The sequence below is a fragment of the Cygnus atratus genome, chromosome 2 (genome assembly GCF_013377495.2).
Source record: "Cygnus atratus isolate AKBS03 ecotype Queensland, Australia chromosome 2, CAtr_DNAZoo_HiC_assembly, whole genome shotgun sequence".
Taxonomy (NCBI): Eukaryota; Metazoa; Chordata; class Aves; order Anseriformes; family Anatidae; genus Cygnus; species Cygnus atratus.
Genome location: NC_066363.1, coordinates 136,060,089 through 136,075,360, shown reverse-complemented (window position 1 = coordinate 136,075,360; position 15,272 = coordinate 136,060,089). Strand labels below are relative to the sequence as shown.

Below are 15,272 nucleotides of genomic sequence, written 5' to 3'. Positions count from 1 at the left end.
TGGAATTGCCCCCTACTCTTCTTCTTCCAGTGGTATTGTAGAGAAGAGAGCTTTTCAAGCACTTGTTCTTTTGGGAATGTTTGCGTGCGCTGATGATGGTGATGTCTGAATGAGTGGCCTCGGTTTCTGTTCAGACCTTGCCTTTCTTCTGTCTTTTTTGCGGTTCAAGGACATTGATCTCTTTTTATATAGCCAGGAACACTTCAATGAGATATGCTCTTCCCTGAGTTTACAAGAGTCAAAGTCTTGGCTTTAGTAAATAAATGCAGATCTTATTTGTTCTACTTTGCTGTGTGAAATGTGGCTGCTCAGAAATTGGGTAACAGCACGAAATTCCCTGCACTCATAATTTGGAAATACCTGATTTTATCCTTTCAGTTGAAAATTAGAATTCTGTTTTCCAATTTCAAGGAATTTGTTGTTTCTGTCCTTACATACTATGCAAATGGCTACCTTTTTTACTAGTCCAGAAGATAATTCCCAACTGGCTTATTGTCTTGCGGTGGTTTTGAATTATAGCTAACCTTATTTTGGCCACTGAAATGCTCTTCAGAGACTTCAGAATATTTTCTGTTGAATTCTCCATTCTCCTTGAGCTACATCAGGAGGTGACCTCCAGGGTCTCTGTTGGCACGGCGTTTTTATTTCAAGGAGTAGAACCAGAGGAATTTCCAGTCTTCAAAAGCTTGTAGTCCTTTCTGAACTGAAAGGCAAGGCAGATACAAAACTCAGACTCTGGGCAGAGCAAACTGCCCGTTATAGCCCTGATATTGGAGGGGGAAGGATGCAAATGAGTAAGAAATAATGCAATACAGGGGTCTGCTCAGAAATGTCTCCCTGTAATCAGGACGTTTGGTTGTTCTGGCACTGTCTCATTTGTTAGTGGAAGGCCTTTCATTCTTACTTGCAGGCAGCATCTCTAGTTTGGAGATCTCTCTTCTGGTTTCCTTTGTTCTCTGGTGTGGGTTTTTGTGTTTTTTTTTTTTTGGTGGTGGGGAGGGGAACCTCTTGAATCCCCGCGTAGCTTGCTTGCTTCTTTACTTGCGACATGACATTTATCTTCTTTCACTACGGATATGTTTCTTCTTTCAGTGACATCAGTGCAGCATGGTGCTGACTATGTTATGCCTGTCCATGCTGGCGGATCTGTCTCACCCCACATCTGCTTTTCAGTGTCAGGTTATCTGTCTGCATCAGACTTCTCTCTTCTCGGTGCCTGTTCTCGTTTTTTTTTTTCATGTATTCCTAATGTGGGTACATGCACGCACAGCTGTGGCTAGTCCTTCTGGACCTTCAAGTACTATGAATTTTTACCGTTCCAGCAAATTATATTTCATTAGCATGTGTGAAAGCAATGGCAGGAAGCCCTCCACTCCTTCACCCCCATCCTAATCCTCCTGTTCTCTTCACTGTACCTGGCACTGCCGTTCCCTGTCTGCGTGTTTACAATGTACTGTGTACAAGCAGAGTAATTTTAGGCAAGGGCAAATTTCTGCCATATGTTCACGTCCTCCTACTAAGATAACCGAAATAAACAGGGTCTAGTGGTAATTTAATTCCCAGTTTCTAATGTATTATTTTCATTTTAGGATTAGAGTAAAAAAACTGTAACTTTGGTAACTTTGTGATCATTGTGATAACATCTTGCATAACTTCATCTATGTGAGTAACTGTCTAATTATTGGTCTATACTTTTGTCAAATGCTCCCTAATTATCTTTTCCTTTTTCTCCCCATAAGCTCTCCACTCCTTTGTCATCATCTTGTTGGCAGTGCTTGCCTTCTGTCAGAATTATCAGGTAAAAAATCGTGGAAGAGAGACCGACTCCAAGACCAGGAAATATTACTTACTAATCTTGCTTGTCATACTCCTTTTCTGTCATCCTTCGCCTCACTGCTTTTGAATGATTTCTTTCCTTTATGTTTCCACGCATTTTCTTGCTTGGGACTTTTTTCCCCAGGGAGTGAAAATGCGTAAACTAGAGCCTACACACTTTGCATCCCATGGATTGCCAACAGGCAAAGCCATAACCGTGCTTATAATTATAAAAGAATTGCTTCTAAGTGGGAGGAACAAGTGGTGAATTCTGATGCTCAGGTTTGCTGGATAAGCTGTCCTTCCACAGTTCAAATATAAAACATTTTCACAAGGCGATTTAATCTCGTGTTGATGAAGTTCATAGTATTGCCCAAGGGTAGAGAGAGAGATTGGATAAATAATTAGTTCTTTTGTATTTTTTTTTCCCCTTTTTCTTGAAAATTATTTTTGCTCCAAACTGCATTATAGAAAGGTTAAACCTTACAGAACTTTACATACATCTAGCCCCGGACATTCAGACTTTAAATTATGGTGTTTTAAAAGTTTTAAGATAAAAGTCTTGCTTCTGAAACCTCCAATTTTCAGTACTGAAGTAGTTGAAAACCTCGGTTGTGATCTGCGCGTAAGCAGGGATGGATAAGGGACGGGGAACCCATTGGGAAACTCAGCAGTCTGCAAGCCCTGACATTCTCCGGTGTCCTTGTGTTTTCTGAGTGCTGTGGGATTGCATACCATTTTATCCTAGTGATTGCACAGTGATTTGTTGATGTATCCAAATATTTGAGTGAGCACAGCACGTTGTCAGACTGTATTACTCACACGAGGGAAATATTGTACGATTCTCTTTGCATACTTAATCAGCAGTTGTTCCATGTTATTTATAATCTCGGTTTGCTCTTTAGGAAAAACGCAGACTTGAAAATCATACTTCATTTTTTTATATTTTAAGTATGTGAGCAGAATTAAAAAAACTAATTCATTATTTCCTGACTGCTTCTTGCTGATTTTCATCTGTAGTTAGCACAATCACAATAACAAGCATAATTTAACGTAAATGCAGTCAAAAAAACGATTTATCTGGATTATGATGCCCTGCCATATGCCGCTGATGCCAAGGCCTAGTTTGGTTAAATTTCAGTCATTTTGTTTACAGTACTCTGAGAGTTGCCTTTTGCTCTCTTTGCATGTCTTTGTGTGATCCTTGTCTGTATTGATACTGCTGTCTCAAAACACGTCTGCTTTAAAAGTTCAGAACTTTGTGTGCGTGAAATAAGTGGGTTTATAAATTGCCAGTTATACTTCAGATTTAATTTAACGGTGCAACAAGAGGACAAAACCTTTATCTAGCTTTGGGGATGGGGCAGGAGGGATTTTGTACTTTTTCCGGTTAGTTACTGCAACATTATGTTTTTTCTCTGTGTTATATATAGATAAGATCTGTTGCAGTAATCTCAGGCTGTACCTATCATTAATCGCTGAAGGTATCATGTGAGAGAAAGTAATTTATCGTAACTCCGCAGCAGTTTGCAGGTAAATTTCGCTTAGCCCACTTGTTGCTACTGTTAATACAATTCTGTGTGGAGTCTAGGAACATTTATGTACGGTCTGTATCGGAAACACAGAATTAAAATCGGGCACGTATCCAGAATCCATACATCCATATGGATATTGGAATAAAGTTGGATGGTAGAATTAAAACATGACATATCATCTTATGGCATTGACTTTGGGTTGCATGCATAAGCCAAAAATATATATATATATTTTTGACTTGCAAACTCTACAAGTTTCATCTGGGTGATGTTTGCATTGTTTTGCGTTGTAAATAAGCTCTGACAGCGGGTTGTCTGTCAAGATGGATTTCCATGTGACACTGGTAGCATCAGCTATCAGTTTGGCCAAACCATTTATGCTGTTAGATGCTTGTGTTTATGCTTTTTCAAAACAGCTCGCCTTTTTTTTTTTTTCTGTGAGCCAGATTGAGGGGAGAATACCTTGTATTGTTTTGTATGTATTGAATTTTGATGATCTTTCCTTTGTAGTGTTCTAGCTTCCCCGGGCTTTTGAAAAAGTCCTTGACACTTGGCATCGAGATGCCCTTTGGTCATTGCTATAAAAGCTGTCTCACATTTGGCTACTTCATAACTCATTGGCAAGCACAGAACGTGCAGTTTGTTTACAGTAAGTTTGTTATACTTCTGTTATCGTCCCTAATAACTGAATTCTTAGGAGAATCTGTCCAAACTGGGCACATTGAGTTGCTGAGAGCTGTACAGCGATTTCTTTGCTGGGCACTCCTTGAATGAAAGCAAGACAATTTGTCTCTGGGCTCGCCACTGGCAGGCCTGGTGGCCTCAGTGTGGAAGCCACTTGGTTTAGATCCAGAGGAGATGATGTGACAGCAAGGATCTCGAGCACTTGCCCTTCTTTCAGGATAGTTTCAAAGCTATTGAACTGTGCAGCTGAGCAGCTAATGGCTCAGCTCTTCTGTGGGCAGTTCAGGACCAGCAATAACCTGGAAAATATAGTCTGTATTTAGGTGGTTCAGAGGGCTGAGCGTCATGCACGCAGAAGAGGGCTGAATTAAGCTTGCCTGGGGAATTTAGCCATTGTTGTTTCTTGTAATTATTTCCGACAGATAAATTTTGTTCCTTTCATATCTCATCCTTTCCTGACGAGTGTGCACGTGTACCTATACACATATACATACCCAATGAGATCTACTTATGCTAGTTGGGTAAGAGCTAAAGCTGTGCATGCTGCAGAAGCTGGTTGAACACCTTGCAGGTGACATCGAGGGTCAAAGCAGTCCCTTGGGAGCAGCAAGAGGACCCGGTCTGTGTTGAGGAAAGCTGCCACATCTCCATGGCTTTCAGTGTTTCCTAAGTACTCAGTTCAGGATCAAAACCAGGCAGGCTTGACACAAAGTAGGCTCTGCCAAAGGTATCCTGACTTTATGGCTCCTCGCATGGAATAATGTTATTAATTTGCGTTGGAATTTTTATGCAGTTTAAACCACGTTCAATTTTCTTCTGTCAAGAAGCAGCAAAGGCAGCACAGTAAGCACCCCATAACTGCACAGGGGTAAATTTCTCCTCTTCCCTCCTCTCTCACCTTCCGTGTTAGTTTTGCTTTTCTTGTGAGAATTGCAACTAAAGCCCTAGGTTTTTATGCCTTGGCCATAAATATTACTTTTCTGCTTGGCCTATTGAATGGATTACATTTATGTAAATCAATGTTATGTAACTTGATTTGGAAAGATTACTCGTTCCCTTTCCAAAGATTTCGTCAGCCACCCTGTAAGTAATCATTGCTGCATAACACATGAAAACTCTCAAAAATATGACTCATCCTTTGTGTGCCTCTTTCCAGAGTAATGTCATAAATTTTAAACAGTCCTGTTTAAATAATTTAGATAGAAATATATTGTGTTCCATGCTTATGACAGTGGACATAAGTTCTATTGATTATTTTAAATACTCTTTATTATAATCCAGAGAAATTAAAGATAATTAAAAATTAACAAGCAAAACCAGTACATTGAAATGTTTCACTTTCTAATATATGCTAAAACAGATGTGAATACAAAGTATACATAATCTTAATACATCCCTTTCTGCCTGCTTGCTGTTTCCTACCATCTAAAAGTCTTCGAATTTTATAAATAAGATTTTGTAGATAGCAAAGTGTTATTTTTAATTAAAAAAGAAACAGTAGAAGCAATAGCAAATGTTTAGAGAATGCGAAACTATGTATTTTGAAGGTCCCACATATGTGTTTAGCTGTGTACCTTCCATTAACATTCAAGCACAAAAGAATGCATATTTAAATCTCTGCAAGCTGCTTCAGAAATTGGCTGCTTTTTGAGATGGCTCTGATTAACCTGTGATTGTTTAACAGTCTAATAACTGCTTTGCTTCCATACTTCTTAGTAATTTGGATTTTTCAGTAAATTAAATATTTGGAATTTTTCCACTTATCCCATTTAGGCTATCATTTATCACAATAACATTCAATATTTACAGAGCCCAAGTACAAATGTTGCTTTCTGATACTACTTTTTGCATTATTTTTTTTGAAGGAAAAGAGCCTTTAATTGACAAATTAATCAAAACAACTTTCAGCATGGATGGCAACACTAAGAGGAGCAGTAAACAGTCAACTCGGATGGCATTTGAATGGTTCCAATATTTTATCACGCTGATCTGGCTTGCTGCACCATATGATGCCTGCAGCATTTCAGAATTCTCAATGATGCTGCTTTTTCCTTTGATAATAGGACTTGCACCTCTATTTCTGTGGACTTGACAGAAGCTTTCAGCTCAGTTCATTAAATTTTAAAGTGGAAGCTGGAGTCAGTTGGATTTTTAGACAGCTGAGAGGTTTAAGAAGAATAGTTTTCTACCATGGAGATATACAAGTAAAAGCTTTCCTCCCTCCTCTGTTGCTGATACCCTTAAGAGCTTAAAGTTTCATTAAATGGTGATGAGGAGAATGTTCCTCATTGTTCAAACTAAGTGCATCTATCATCTCTTTTATTGCATACAGAAGGTTCCTATTTGGAGAGAAAATTCAGGTTACAAATGCAGGTACCCAAAAATCTTGCAAATGCACGCAGCCTGTTTCCAGCTTTCTCATGCATTGCGGTGCAGTCCTTAATTGCACAATCATGTGTTCTGGTTCGGTAGGCTTCCTTGCCAGTTTCAGTTCACAGAATGTACTGCATCTACTCAACGAACAACTATTCAGTATTTCCTTTCCTCTTTTTTGCTCAGCTACAGACTTCTGCCTTGATTTCTTCTCAGCATTCAAACTATCTTGAATTAATTTCCTGATGTTTTTTTTTTCTCTGATGTCCATCATGGTAGTAGCTGAGCACTTCACAAATATAATTGCATTCTGCAACATCCTTGTGAGATGACAGGTTGGTATAATCTCCACTTTCAAGGAGAGAAACTGGGAGCTGAGGCACAGAGAGAGTAAGCTCCATTAACACTGAAGGTGTAGATTGAATCAACTAGGACCGCGTTATCTCAGTGCTTCAGTGTTCTGTGCGGGGAATGGGTGGATGGAGAGCAGCCCTGAGGAGAAAGACCTGGGGGTGTTGGTTGATGAGAAGCTCAACACAAACCTGCAATGTGTGCTTGCAGCCCAGAAAGCCAACCGTGTCCTGGGCTGCACCAAAAGCAGCGTGGCCAGCAGGGCGAGGGAGGTGACTGTCCCCCTCTGCTCTGCTCTCGTGAGACCCCACCTGGAGCCTGCGTTCGGCTCTGGGGCCCCCAGCACAAGAAGGACATGGGCCTGGCAGGGGGCTGGAACTGGGTGGGCTTTAAGGTCCTTTCCAACCCAAACCATTCTGTCATTCTACAGTTAATGTGTTCAGACTACACCTTCCAGCTGCACCTGCGAGTGTTCAGTATTACTACAAATGAGACTGATTCTCAAATCAGGCACTCGGACAAATCTCTGCTGCCAAAAAGTTTGGGTTAAATGACTTCCGTCACACCACAAAGGAACACTAGAAAAAATGCAAGCAACATCCAGTTCTCAGAGGGACTACTTTTCTAAACATGAGAGTAGACGTTCTGTCCTTGCACTCTTGGCCTCCCATCAGAGCAGCTGCATCAGAGCAGCTCGGAGGCCTTGTACATAGCAGCCTCTTTTTGCTGCAGCTGCAGAGCAGTGTAATTCCATGCGCACATACGAGAAGGGTCCCAAGGAAATGCAGCGCAGCATGTTTTCTGTAAAGACTTACTGTTAATGCATATGGCCAATGGGGCAGATCAAGTCACTGGAACAGTCTTATTTTGACGTTTCCAAACTTTGCTCGACTTCACAACCTTAAAATTAATTTACTTTAAATAGGCTGTTTTTTGAGAGTGTGTAGGGGTAAGGTAGTTTGGTACCACAGGTTTGTAGATATTATTCTTTTGGCTTGTAGAGCAAATTAACATTTCTAAATAGATTATTCCCTATAATTTAATGTTTTCATTTGTGTAAGACAGAGAAGGTTGAAACTCTGATCTTTACCCTTTGAGGTAACAAACCAAATGACTGCATTAGGAGGTTGCTGCATTCAGTGTAGACCATTAATACAGTGGCATGCAGCGTTTTGATCAGTGAGTTTTGCACATTTGCTGACAGCAAACAAACTGAAAGACTGAAGATATTTCATATTGAAGAGCAGAAATTACCAAAGGGACTTGGGGCATAACGGCAAGGTCACCCAAGCTTTAGCTCCTCATTTGTCTACACCATCTTGTCCATTACAAATTGTTTGCCTGACTCTGGGTCCTCCACCAGTCCTAAACTCAGAATTAATTTGTCTTGCATGGTCAAATGGAGCCAGTTCAAAAGCTTAATTGCTGCCATCTCATACATTGTACCTAAGCCTCCTCTTGCTCTCCTTCTCTGGCCCTACCCACATGGAAGGCGACTGCTGAACCTGAGTGTGTGCAGTGGAAGAGATTAAAAATCATAGTAATTTTATACTATTTTTAACCTTGGTAGTCTTAAAAATTGGATTAGGAGAAAAGTGAAACTAGAAGGATGAGCAAAGTGGAGCGGGCCCTATGTATTGGGAGGGTGAATTGGTCTGAGTGCCCTTATGTCTTTGTACAGCCATTTCTGTTCTGGGCTCACCTGCTTGCCATCTTTTATGCTGCAATGCCCTATTGTCCTTTGCTGTTCTCTCCCCTGTTGCTTTTCTCTTTAGTTTCCCTGTCAGTGCCTAATCAGCTCCTGTTCTCATTTCCTTCTCCCTGGTCTTCCTTGGGTTTCCCTTGGTGGCTTCCAGCAAGCCATACATTTTTACTGGACCTTGAATTTTGAAGGACAGAGTTGAGGTGCAGCAAGCTTTTCTTGCTCCCATTCTTGCTCATAAAACCCCAGCTCTCTCTGCTGCATGACTCTTACCCTAGACTCCAATCCCAGTCCGCCTCTGTCTTCATCTCCACTCCTCCTTCTAATATAGACTGTTGTCTCCTTACTCTTTTTATTCCCTTACTGTGTTCTAGCCTTTCCTGTGTGCTTAGCTTCCAGGTCCGACTGATAGTGTCTTACCAGTCATCTTTTTTTTTTTACTGTTTTAACATCAGCTTGCCTTTCCCATCGTAGCCTCTTTTCAGGCTTCTCCTCACAATGAACTCTTCCACGTAGCTGCTCCGTGTCCCCTTTGCCATCTTTTCCTGTTTGGCATCAGGAGGGGAGACGTTGTCTCTGAATGAGAGGGACAAAGAGAAAAATTCCCTGCTGGTGTGCTTGGAGGGGACCCAGCTTTGGTCCAAGCAGCGTGAGCTGTGACTACAGAGAAAGCTATTCTCGGCCTCGGTTAGAGCATGTCCACTGTGTAATTCTCAGGAAATTAAGCTGCAGAGAATGTGCAAACTGCATTTATTTCCAAGAGCTTTTAGCTCTCAGGAATGGAAAAAGTTTTACCCGGGCCAAAAGGAAAAAGAAGCGCTACCTTCTCCCCAGATTTCTAGATTCTCCACAGCATTGAGTTATTAGAGCTTCTACAAGGAATAATAGCTTACTGAGACTAAAACTGCATTCATCTATGATTTTTGTTCTCATAAAACAGATGTTTATGATCAATATTTGATCATTTGTGGTTTTGTTTAAAAGAAGTTTGTAAAACAATTTATTTTTTGAAAAAAAAAAATTCCTGCTTGAAATATCATTCTTTAAATGAATTAATTTTCACATTCAATAAGCTCATCCACCTAGTATGAAATGAAAGAAGGAAAAAAAAAAAAAACAAAACACATTGCTTTTGCTTTTAAAAAAAACTTAAATAATCTTAAAACAAAAATGCCCTACAGACTTGGGCACCGATGAAATTGTTCAAATTAGGCTTTTCTCTGTCAGGATCTGAAGTCCCTATAGGTCATGTCCATAACTGAGATACTGATAGGGCTATGGACCTCCCCTGCTAATAATGCTGGTTGCATTTTGGCTGCAATATTGATGTGTTCATTATACGTTTATTATACATTTTGTGTTTAAAAGAGGGGTATGAAGCACTGAATTGTAATTGAGCAACTCAGTTGTAGTCCCATCTGTCATTGATTCCTATAGTTGTAGGCAAGTCAGTTCAACTCTTCGTGGTTGCACTCCTCATAAAAAGTTCCACAGAAGTGCTGTGAGGAGAGTTATTACATATTTTTCCATTTTCAAGGCACAATAACATACATTGACATGTTAGCTTAGTATTAAATTTATTATTAGACTGAAATTGCTTTGCAAACAAACGATGATGCTATCTCTGTCTCGTATTTCTTTAAATATTCCTGGGAAGTGTTTAACATACAGGGATTTCATACAAAACACGACACTTAACTACTAGGTACACATCAGTTCTCTGAATGTCGTGAAGTGATTTGATTAAGGAATTTTCTGAGGACTGTGGAGGGGAGCTTCATGGAAAATCTTCTCTGCTCAGAAGACGGGGACGACGCTGGCTCTGCCGGGCAGAGATGGCACACGTGTGCAGAAGTGGCTGCAGAGGCTACAGGAAAACACCGCCACCGAGTTTCGGCTGTGATTCATTCAGAGTCCAAATCTCTTTTTATCTCTATCTCAGTCCAGAGTTTTGGCTCAGCTTACCTTCTCTCTCTCTCTCTTATTCTTTTTACCACAGAGCACAACTTGAATCAAAGTTGTTTTCTATAAACTGCAGTTCGTGCATTTTGGCAATGCTTTTTTGTTTAGGGGATTTGGAACCCACTTACAACGTGAAGTCCAGGCACAGAGCTGTTAAGCAGCCTGACAGACCCACAGCTTCAAACCCCCTCCGACCTACCGGGGGCTGCTGCGCGGAAAGGGAAGGGACAGTCTCCTTGTTTCCCTTCCTCGTATGGCCCTCGGTTGCTCATGTGATTCATCGATCGGCCTTGCCCTGGCTGCTCAGCCACTACAGCCGCCGGAGGAACGGCGGTGGGGGAGCAAGAAGGAGAAGGAAGCTCACGGGTTTTGGCAGCGGCCCTCAGTTAGATGGGGTTAAGCCATCCATTAAACCCCACCTTGGCCTGAGGTGCCCGCGGCCCTGCTCGCTGGAGCCTGACTTCTCCTCACGAACGTGCACGGTTACACTGCAGAGGCTACTGAAAATGCACACGCGCTTTATGTTTTGTGGTCTTTCATAGTCCAGCTTTCTCAGTTGGGAGTAGCCGAGCACATTTCATCGATGTGTTTTCTCCAAACCCCGCTCAGCAGAAACTGGTTAAGCTGGTTTGCCATTGGGACGCACCCCCCATCCCCTTTCCTGGATCCTGTCCCATTTTCTGTAAATCATCACCTCCAGGAAGGTTGCTGGAGCTTTTCCTCACATCAAGCAAGCGATGGTTTATGTCTTGAAACTTAAGCCCTTGCTCTCTCAGCCAGGTACGTTTCTGTTTGTGGAAGCATTTGAAGCCTCATTAGCCACGTTTTTAAGATTCCCAAGCCCTTCATTCTGGGAAGAAAGATATGTCACTTGCCGTGGTTTCTTCATGGTTAAGGAAACTGCACCCAGGCGAGGCAGTAGACCATTTAGGAGAGATATGAGTGGGCATGATTTCCTGATCTTTCTCTTACTCTGGTGCGCACATAGTTCCTGTTACTTATTATTTGTAGTCCCAACTGATTAACAGCGGAGCCCAGGATCTCCACCTGCGGTTCAGGATCTTGGCAAAACCAGCTCTGTGTAAGGGCAGCAAGGGTTTTTACTGTAGAAGTCATTGCTCTCCATACCACTATATCAAATACTGAACTTAGCTACTATACATACCACCCCAGTCTCGTTTTGATTCACGAAAAAATCCTGGCAGTGTGTTGACAAAATGTGTTTATTCTCCTATTGCACTGGAATAAATCTTCGATGTCAAAGAGGTGTGATCCCAAGTAGAAACAAAAACAACAAGAGGAGCATATCATAACGAGAAGGGTGAACGCCAGTACCTGATCAGAGTTGTTGGTGAACAGGTTTAGATTTTTATTCCAGGGAATTCTGTAGAAGATCAACTTGAAAACATTTAATTATCTTTATATAAAAATGATTAAAGAAAGAAGAATTACACTTTTATCTGAAATTCTACTGTAGTTGTAGGTAAAAGAATACATTATGTATTCTTATGTATTTATTATGTATTCTAGCATTGAAGCAAATCACTAAAGGATATTTTTATAATCAGAAATTATGATAATACAGAAGACAAACTGAGGGAAGAAATCTGAGCATTGCAGAGTCTGCTAATTTTTAGTTTTCCCATAGGAACATGACACTGTTATATGGGGAATACTGGTAGCCAGTTTGCTGCTCACTGGGGGCAGTTTGCTTTAGAAATCCTTCTCTTCAAAATTCACTGTTATACAATGCTTGCAGTTTCCAGCATTGTTTCTAAATTATTGTTTATTTTATTATTTTTAACTGAAGTGGGGATTAGAGGAGTTTGAAGAATTGTTATTGTCTTGAAAGTTAATCTACTGGTGATTCAAATAACACCAAGCAGGACTCCCTGGGTAAAAGAGTAATAACCATAAAACAGATCTCAGGGGTCACCAAACTCATGTGGGAGGTCAATGGAGGTGGTCATTTTTTTATGGACAAGCATCCTTCAGGCGACAAGGAGAACGTTCTTCAACAAAATCTCTCATTCTTGCAGTAACTTATTTAAAATCTTAAAATGAAGAAAGAGGTAGCAGTTGCTGATTAAAATGTGAGAAGCAGTTGAAAAAGCGAAAACAATCTCGTATGTATTTTTTGGATCAGTTTGCATTTCAAAACTCAGAATAGAATCAAATCAGGCTTGTATTTTTAGCAATGTAGGGGGGTTTCTCTCTCTCCTTTGCTCCTCCAAATCTTATTACTTGTGATTACTGAAGATCCAATAGAGCCCTTGTACCTTTTTGCAAAACTGTAAGGATTTATTCTTGCTATCTGGCTCATTTCCCAGGTTTCATCTATGTAGAATTCTCTACATTTCAAAAGGAGGTCATCTGGTCTGTTTGCTGATCCTCGTGTGGTGTGCCTGTGCTCAGTAGCTGTTCTGTTACCCCTTGGGGATGGGGGGCACTACAGTTGTCGGCCAGTGCCCTGAAAAAAGATCAACATCAAGCACTGTGTTAGCATAAAGTCCTATCCAGACACGAAAACTTGCAGACAGCTTTGGGAAGAAAACTATTTTCAATAAATGTAGCATTTTTTGTTTAGATAATACTTCTTTAGTATATACTAGTCCGAAAAATTACACTCATTTTACTAGTCACTCTAGTGACTAGTGAGTTTACACTCACTTACTAGTCTTTTGCAGTTTTAAGAAAATGTAGACTTGATGTACAAGCAATAAAGTTGCCTCTTTATTTATTGTGAAGTTGCCTGATATTATTATAAAGTTGCCTCACCATTACTGTGAGCAACCTTCTTCTACTCTTGTTGCTTCTCCTTTAAATACCATGACACTTGGAAATTTTGGAAAGGTTAGTCTGTGGCATAAGCGCTTTTTTGTAACAGATTTGTGTAGTGTTGAATCCCAGATGGAATCAAAGGAGCAAACCGATTTAAGCCTTTAACCAGCATGCAAGGGTATTTTAATGAAAATTAGTCTGATTCTCTCTTTGAAGCTGTGCATGTGCTGAAAAGGAATGCTACAGATATTCCTGTAGATAATGCTGAGGACTTATCTGCCATTACTTGACTCACGTCAGATTGCTAACTCTGGGAAGCATGCGTTTATGCTTAATCGATATTATAATCAACAGCTGTCTGTTCTGTTATGATTTCTTAACCTTATTAACCTAAACATTTTGTATTAGCATTTATATTTGTGTTACTTATAATGAGCTAACTGCTGACAAATCTAAATCAGTCTAAGCCTGGTGGCATCATTTGAATGGCTGCAAGCTCAAGAGATGATCTGTTTCAATGTTTGCATAATTACTTATTTCTAAAGGCCACAAGGAAAACAGTTGAAATAATCTTTTGCATTATTACAGTTATAGCTATTTTGCAAACTTAGGACTAATGACTTTAGCTTCAGACCTCTTTACTGGCCTCCTTTGCTCCCTTTCTGGAGTTCTGTATTCCCATCCTTGCTTCCAGAACATTGCCCAGCACCATCTCACCAGGACTTCTCATTTTCTCATATGCTTGTTTCCCCGTCTGTTTTCTCCAGCCATTCCTTTTATTCTTTCTACACACTCCTCATCTGTTATGTCAAGTCAGTTCTCTGATTAATGTACTTTGTCCTTTTTCTCTAAATGTCCTTTTCCTGAAAGTACATACTTTCCAAAAACAATTTGATGGTTCCTATTTCAGGATGAGTCCTTATGTGCTTTTCTATCTCAGTCCAAACTTAACATAAACAGCCCAGGAGAGGAAATATGCCACTTTGTTTATATAAGATGAAATGCATAGATTGTCCTTGATTTGTTTGAAATGAAAATGACTGTACGCTTCATCAAGAGAACTTGAGATATTCTTTGGTATTTTATTTCCCTTTTAGATGCAACGTATTTGCCAACATCAGGAACGGCAACGGAAGAAGCAGCGCAGGAAGAACCTGACTGCCTTACAAAATATTTCAGTGTTGTGTGGTGTAAGGCATCAAAGAAAAAGCACAAGAAGTGGGAAGGTGATGCTGTTCTTGTTACAAAAGGAAAGTCGGTAATATTGAAAGATATGGAAGGCAAAGACATTGGAAGAGGTACTGTAGGTTTGCACGTTTGTGTAAGTGAATAATTGGCTTAAAATTAATGTGCTTTGAATAACAGAGAAAAGGTTCTTTAGATATTTCAGAGTTCTCAATATCAAAGTTGAACACTTGATTAAAGCACAGTAGCCTTTTTTTGCAGTGGGGGGAGATGGAAAGACGGCTTTATGTTTCTTACGTATAAGGCAGATGTATGGGGGAGGCTGGAGCAGGCTGAATAACATTATTCACAAAAACACCAAATGCTAGTCCAAGGAGAGGATCTGGAAATGAGCGGCAGTACTAGCTCAGCTGAGATGCCAAATGAGGAAGAAGTAGTTGATTTTGGTTGCTCATATGCTGCATTGAAGGTGTGAGAATTCAGGGAACATATACAGGTAAGTTTCTTGTAGATATTCCAGTCAGTAGTATGGTAACTGGGAATGTCTGAGATTGGATCTGTACTTTTCAGCCAAACAGCTAAAAATATTATCTTTGTCAGAAAGACAGGCAATAGCAACGGTTTCCAGCCAAGCCAAAGTCAACTGTGTAGCAATTTTTAGTCTTGCAGTTTTAGCAGCAGCTGCTGCTGTAAGACACAGTTTGGGTTGTTATCAGAGTTAAAAATAAGACTTGCAAACTATAGGCTGCAGTCAACTTGGAGCAGTATTTTTTTAGCAAAAAAAAAAAAAAAGAATTAACTTTGCTAACTGAGCCAAAAATATTTGAGGAGGAAGTAGGATTGGACAATGTTGCTACAAAACATAATTTGATTAATACTGGGGC

The 15,272-nt window shown here is 40.3% G+C and overlaps 1 protein-coding gene across 1 annotated transcript in view; it reads left to right on the top strand.

The window, feature by feature from the left end:
• RAD54B (RAD54 homolog B) overlaps positions 1 to 15,272 on the top strand; it is a 63,328-nt gene that overhangs the window by 24,751 nt on the left and 23,305 nt on the right. Inside the window, 1 exon segment of the mRNA XM_035546464.2 lies at positions 14,301 to 14,501. Coding sequence (XP_035402357.2) covers positions 14,301 to 14,501 — 201 coding nt within the window.